Source organism: Panulirus ornatus, chromosome 2, assembly GCF_036320965.1.
Source record: "Panulirus ornatus isolate Po-2019 chromosome 2, ASM3632096v1, whole genome shotgun sequence".
Lineage (NCBI taxonomy): Eukaryota > Metazoa > Arthropoda > Malacostraca > Decapoda > Palinuridae > Panulirus > Panulirus ornatus.
The window spans coordinates 94,996,987-95,004,486 of record NC_092225.1 but is presented as its reverse complement, the minus strand read 5'-3'; the positions used below and the strand labels follow the sequence as shown (position 1 = coordinate 95,004,486).

General features: G+C 47.5%; 1 protein-coding gene across 3 annotated transcripts in view; it reads right to left on the bottom strand.

The window, feature by feature from the left end:
* The window catches only part of LOC139758548 (uncharacterized), a 462,393-nt gene that overhangs the window by 95,605 nt on the left and 359,288 nt on the right, over nucleotides 1–7,500 (bottom strand). For all 3 annotated transcript variants that reach the window (XM_071680086.1, XM_071680078.1, XM_071680071.1), the window contains exon 5: nucleotides 4,550–4,651. In XM_071680086.1, the coding sequence (XP_071536187.1) occupies nucleotides 4,550–4,651 (102 nt within the window). The remainder of the gene's footprint in view (nucleotides 1–4,549; nucleotides 4,652–7,500) is intronic.

Here is a 7,500-nt window from a genome sequence, read left to right as displayed (position 1 = left end):
AGAAAGAAAGAAAGAAAAAAGATAAGAAGGAAAGAAAGGAAGAGAACGAAGAAAAGACAGAAAGAGAAAGAAGAAAAGAATGAAAGAGAAAAGGATAGAAAGAAACGAAGAGAAAAAGGAAAGAAAGAATGAGAAAGAAGGAAAGAAATAAAGAAAGAGAAAGAAGGAAAGAAAGAAAAAAATAAAGAGAGACAAGAAAACTTGGCCAAGTTCCAGGCCAGCGGGCTCCTGAGCGGAGAATTAAAGTCACATTGAAAACTAAAGAATAAAGAGACATCACACAGTGTTCCGCTCAGCTGGGCCTGTCCAAGTTCACAGAGTCGAATTTAATGTTGCACAAGTTCGGAGCAAAACAATCCTATAAAAAGAAGAGTGGGTGTGTTGGGGAGGTGAGGGAGGTGGTGAGGGAGGTTGAGAGGGTGGTGTGGGTGTGGGTGGATGTTATGTGAAGGCGAGAAGGAGAAGAAGAAGAAGGAGGGGGGAAAAAAAATAGAACAGAAACACAGATCAAACTTGGTGGAAATTCTCGGAGATAAAGAATGTTGATGAGGAAGATAATGTGGCGCGTTCCTCCTGGACACAGGGAGATGTGGGGTGTATGTGTGTGTGTCTGTGTGTGTGTGTGTGTGTGTGTGTGTGTGTGTGTGCGTGTGTGTAGTTCAGTGGAATGGAGGTCTTAGCAAGCCTTGTGGGGCCAGGGGTACACATACCCGCTGGCGGTACATTCGTACCGTCTGGAGGTACACTGCGCTGTCTGGGGTTGGGTTGTGGGTTACAGTGTACCTACCAAATTTTGTGGGGGTACTTCCGTGCCGTGTTGTGGTACATCGCACACGCTGGGATGTACGGGACCGACTTGGGAGGGATAGAGGGGATAGAGGGGGTAGAGGGGAGGAGGGTGTCCCATCCGGGATGTGCGCTGGACTGGGGAGGAGGAGGAGGAGGAGGAGGGGGGATGGATGGATGGTACATTGTACCTGTCACCTGAACCCGGATAGACGCTGGGGGTTGGGGGGGGGGGGGGAGCAAGATCATGAGGCAGGTGTTCGACCATGAGGTTGACCGTATGGATAGATACAGGACAGATAATGGATAGATAAAGACTCCTGAACTGGATAGATAAGGCTTAGCTCCCTAATATCAGACTTTGGGGGTGGTCGACCCCCCTCTTCATCCCCTGATGGAGACATATTATCCCATACCTTTATGCTGGTCACGATTTTCTCCACTTTACTGTTAACGTCTTCACACTCTCTATCATCCTTTAACAGACTTTATATATATATATATATATATATATATATATATATATTTTTTTTTTTCTCTTTTTTTTTTTATACTTTGTCGCTGTCTCCCGCGTTTGCGAGGTAGCGCAAGGAAACAGAAATGGCCCAACCCCCCCCCCCCCCCCATACACATGTACATACACACGTCCACACACGCAAATATACATACCTACACAGCTTTCCATGGTTTACCCCAGACGCTTCACATGCCCTGATTCAATCCACTGACAGCACGTCAACCCCTGTATACCACATGACTCCAATTCACTCTATTTCTTGCCCTCCTTTCACCCTCCTGCATGTTCAGGCCCCGATCACACAAAATCTTTTTCACTCCATCTTTCCACCTCCAATTTGGTCTCCCTCTTCTCCTCGTTCCCTCCACCTCCGACACATATATCCTCTTGGTCAATCTCTCCTCACTCATTCTCTCCATGTGCCCAAACCATTTCAAAACACCCTCTTCTGCTCTCTCGACCACGCTCTTTTTATTTCCACACATCTCTCTTACCCTTACGTTACTTACTCGATCAAACCACCTCACACCACACATTGTCCTCAAACATCTCATTTCCAGCACATCCATCCTCCTGCGCACATCTCTATCCATAGCCCACGCCTCGCAACCATACAGCATTGTTGGAACCACTATTCCCTCAAACATACCCATTTTTGCTTTCCGAGATAATGTTCTCGACTTCCACACATTTTTCAAGGCTCCCAAAATTTTCGCCCCCTCCCCCACCCTATGATCCACTTCCGCTTCCATGGTTCCATCCGCTGACAGATCCACTCCCAGATATCTAAAACACTTCACTTCCTCCAGTTTTTCTCCATTCAAACTCACCTCCCAATTGACTTGACCCTCACCCCTACTGTACCTAATAACCTTGCTCTTATATATATATATATATATATATATATATATATATATATATATATATATATATATATATATATATATATACATATATATATATATATATATATATATATATATATATATATATATATATATATATATATACCGGGGTTGACGTGCTGTCAGTGGATTGAATCAAGGCATGTGAAGCGTCTGGGGTAAACCATGGAAAGCTGTGTAGGTATGTATATTTGCGTGTGTGGACGTATGTATATACATGTGTATGGGGGGGTGGGTTGGGCCATTTCTTTCGTCTGTTTCCTTGCGCTACCTCGCAAACGCGGGAGACAGCGACAAAGTATAATAAAAAAAAAAATAAAAAAAATATATATATATATATATATATATATATATATATATATATATATATATATATATATATATATATATATATATTATCCCTGGGGATAGGGGAGAAAGAATACTTCCCACGTATTCCCTGCGTGTCGTAGAAGGCGACTAAAAGGGGAGGGAGCTGGGGGCTGGAAATCCTCCCCTCTCATTTTTTTTTTTTAATTCTCCAAAAGAAGGAACGGAGAAGGGGGCCAGGTGAGGATATTCCCTCAAAGGCCCAGTCCTCTGTTCTTAACGCTACCTCGCTAATGCGGGAAATGGCGAATAGTTTGAAAGAAAGAATATATATATGTATGTATGTATGTATATATTCGTCCTTCTTTTACTCAACATGACCCCTTTTTACATTTTATTCTTCTCGCTCACGAAGTGGTGGGAGAGAGAGAGAGAGAGAGAGAGAGAGAGAGAGAGAGAGATACGACATCGAACAGATTTCACGTCGCTGGAATCAAAGAAAAAAAGAAAAAAAAAAGAAGAAAAAGAAGAAAAGAGGGAGGCCAATCACGGCCAATCGCTGACTCCAATCACGGCCAATCACCAGGTCCAGTCGTGTGCCGGTGTTGGGGGAGTGACGAGGAGAGACGACTCTTTTGTAACTCACCCCCCCCCCCCCCCAAGGAAACTCGGGAATGGTCACAGCGTCTGTTGAATTCCCATGGAACGTGCGAACGTCCCTGACCCCCGCTAATCAAGTGACCTTTTGACCTTCTTAAACCTTAACGAAGGAAGGTCGCAACGTGTGTGTGTGTGTCTGTGTGTGTGTGTGTGTGTGTGGGTGTGTGTGCGTGTGAGTGTATGTGTGTGTGTGTGTGTGTGTGTGTGTGTGTGTGTGTGTGTGTGCTGATATATCCAGATGCGCCCCCTGTGTGGTTTAAAGACCAAGTGACCTCTGCTGTTGTGTGGAGATTTGGAGAAAAAAAGTGTCATTCTCTCTCTCTCTCTCTCTCTCTCTCTCTCTCTCTCTCTCTCTCTCTCTCTCTCTCTCTCTCTCTCTCTCTCAAAATCGTGACTCAAAATAGCTCAACAAACTCGACCTTACCAAAATAAGTTGTACGACCTTGGCACACACACACACACACACACACACACACACACACACACACACACACACACACACACACACACACACACTTGGTAATTATGACACACCCTAGGCCTTGTGTGGTGGGGTGAGGAGGAGAGCGAGGTCACTTGGCCGTCGGAGCTAACACGGGATGTCTCCAGACTCGTGCCAGTATATCACACAACGGATGAATAATACCTCATTATACAGTCAAGAAAGAGAAACAGGAAAGGAAAACATCGCTCAAAAAAGAAAATTAACATCGCTCAAACCATCTTGTTTAAGTCTGTGTTATGAGGTAATTGCTGGGTCTTGTCGTACGCTCACAATGGTGAGGGACGCATAACTTCATCCAATCAGCGAAAAGAATGTAAAACATGGGGCTGTGTTCTGGCCTTACTGTAGTTTTGGGATTTTGTGAGACCTGGTGAAGTTACAATCATTCCCAAGACGATCCAGTCTCTCGTGTCGTAACGGTTACGACACGACACCGTGTGCCTAAGGTGTCGTGTCGCAAAGGTCACGACACGGTAGGAGGTCGTCCCGTGACCGTGTCGTAAGGTCATGACACACACCTCTGAGGATACAGGGTGTCGTGTCGTAAGTCTACGACCCGGCAGGAGGTCGTCCCTTGGGCGTGTCGTAAGGTCATGACACACACCTCTGAGGGTACAGGGTGTCGTGTCGTAAGTCTACGACCCGGCAGGAGGTCGTCCCGTGGGCGTGTCGTCGTAAGGTCACGACGACACCCCAGGCGTATAGTACCGTGTCGTCACACCCCCCAGACGTCTCGGGTGGGGTGTCGCAAGGTCACGACACCCCAGGCGTGTAGTGGCGTGTCGGAAGGGGGGGGGGGTTGTTTACGACACGACAGGAGGTCGTCCAGAGGGTGTCGGGTCGGGTCGTCGTCGTGGTGGGACTTACGTTCAGGTGCCTGTTGTAGGTGACGGAGAAGCGGTCGTCGTTGCTGTACGTCTGACGGCCCACCGTGATGAGGTGGTGGTCACGGAGCCTGATCCACGACACCTGTGGGGCAGTAGATCATGAGTATAATGAGTACATGAGGAGTGCAGGTGAGTACATGACGAGTGCAGGTGAGTACGTGACGAGTGCAGGTGAGTACATGACGAGTGCAGGTGAGTACATGACGAGTGCAGGTGAGTACGTGACGAGTGCAGGTGAGTACGTGACGAGTGCAGGTGAGTACGTGAAGAGTGCAGGTGAGTACATGACGAGTGCAGGTGAGTACGTGACGAGTGCAGGTGAGTACATGACGAGTGCAGGTGAGTACGTGAAGAGTGCAGGTGAGTACATGACGAGTGCAGGTGAGTACGTGACGAGTGCAGGTGAGTACTGAAGAGTGCATGTGGAGTACTGGACCGGAAGGTGCAGGTGAAATACTGACGAGTGCAGGTTTAGTACTGACCCTGAGGTGATGAGTAAAAGGAAAGGGCAGGGGAGTACTGACGAGTATGATGAGTACTGACGAGTGAGGTGAGTACATACGAGTGTTGTGAGTACGTGACGAGGCAGGTGAGTACATGACGAGTGCAGGTGAGTACTGACAGAGGGTTTTATGAGAGTCTGGTGAGGGCGGGGAAGGATCTGGTTTTGATACTTGAAGTGCGGTGAGTAAAGGGCGGTGCGGTGGAGTACGTGACGAGGAAGGGAGTTCATACGTGGGGAGGGGATATCGAAGTGGGGAAAGGGGTGTTCATGGGTGTGAGGTTTTTTGAGAGTATGGGTGGTATGGAGAGGAGGGGATGTTATGGTAGGATGGGGAGTCTTGTAAGGATATTATGGAGTGGGATGGGGTGGGTTAGTAGTGATGGTGGGTAAGGGAGTTTTGGGTGTGGGTGTTGAAGTGAAGGTGAGTGGGGGTGAGGTTGGGGAGTAATTAGGTAGGGTGGGGTATTGGGGGAGGTGGTGAGGGTTTGGTGTAAAGGGTGAGTTGGGGTGGGTAGGGTGGTAGGGTTGGTTAAAGGGTGGGGGTGGGTAAAGGGGGGATGGTGGTAGGGTTAGAGTTTATGGTTTGTAAAAGGAAAATGAAAATTGTTGGAGTTGGAAAAAGGGAATAAAGATGTAAGTAGGGATTTTTTGATAAAATAAAATGATTGAGTTGGAAAATAATGATAATAAGAAGGGGTTAATTTAAATTTTTGTGTAATAATATAAAGGTTTAAAGGGGATTATGTATGGGAAGATATGTAAAAACAATAATAATAATAAACCTATTAATAAGATAATGAAGCATAATTATATGAAAAAATAGGGGTTTGGGACTTAATGTAATAGGGTTGGCCAAAAACACAAAAATTACTAACCCCCTCCTCCTCCTCCCTTCATCTTTGAATTATGGTCATGTTTTCCCCTTCCCCAAACTTTGGTCCTCCTCCTTCCACCTCCTCCCCTCCTCCTCCTCCTCCTCCTCCCCGCCTCTCCTCCTCCTCCTCCTCCTCTCTTGAACCCACTGTTTTGTGCCTCTCCTTATATGATGACCCTCCTCCCCCCCTCCTCCCTCCTCTCCTCCTCCTCCCCCTCTCCCTTTTTGAACACCCTCTGTTTTCCTCTCCTGCACTATGACTCCCCCCCCCCCTCCCCCTTCCCCTCCTGCTCTCCTCCCCTCCTATCCCCCTCCTCCTCTTCCTCCTCCTACTCCTCTTTAACCTCTGTTTTGTGCTCTCCTTTACTATGTTGGACCCCCCCCTCCTCCTCCCCCCTCTTGAAAGCACCTTTTTGCACCTCTTCTTCTGTACAACTTTTTTTGAGACCAGTTTCAGAATTGATGCCACCACCCCCTCATGCTTGTTATAATTCTCCCACGGGTTTCCCGGGCCAGGTGGTGTTTGTGCTTACTCCAGCATCAACACACCTGTTGCGTACACGTCCCCCCCGAGGACCTCTAGTTCCCAAATTTTGATGGTATCTACCTCAAGGTCTGTCTCCCAACTGCCACCGCTTTGCCTTTGTCTCGCCTACTGTTCTCCTGAGTCTACAAAATCTGTATCTTTCTTCGACTATCGAAACTCCTGCCGCGAGGCCCTGAGATCCTATTAACCCTGATCCGAGAGACACCCTCCAGGGGAATTCATCGTTCACCATAGGGAATCGATGACTTCCCTCCATACGGATGGTGGAGAGATTGATACCTTACGTTCTCCATTCTCACTGACCTACAGCAAATTATATCTCTCCTCATCCATCATATTCCTGACCGATATGACCCCCGTCTCCAGATATTCTGGATCTGTTTTTCATCTCTGGTTTTCCTTCCGGCTGTAGCTACACAATCTCTCCCCCAGTTGGGTCGTCTGATCGCACTCTCATGAATGTATCTGTTCTAACGGCACCACCTCCCCCTCCTCCAGCAGCCCCTGCTAATCGTTAAATACTGGCGCCTCGACTAAGCTGAACCGGGATAACGTCAGAAAATTCTCTTCGGACATTCCTTGGTGAATTACGATTTATGTGGCGATGCTCCGGTCTCCGCCAAAACGCATGGCAGAGGTGATTGTTGCGGGAATGGAAGCATTCATCCCATCTTCCTCCAAGACGACCTCTTCTTCCAATCCATGGTTCAACCGTTCCTGTTCTGAGGCCATACAGGCAAGGGCTGAAAAACTCTCCTTCCTCTGACTCCCATCTGTTCGTTATCCACTGAAAGGTCTTTCTGGTATTTACCTAAGAGCATCGCTAACAACTACTGTCGCTCTGCCTTTCCTTCACGTTTCCGTCCCGACGGTACTGTAGCTGTCTTCCCCGTAGACAGAGCAATTCTCTTTGCTTCCCGTTTCTCCTCTAACTCCACCTTGGATGACTCTTAACATTCCTTAACCCCCTGATGCTCCTGTTAATACTCCTATGTCCCTCCCCGT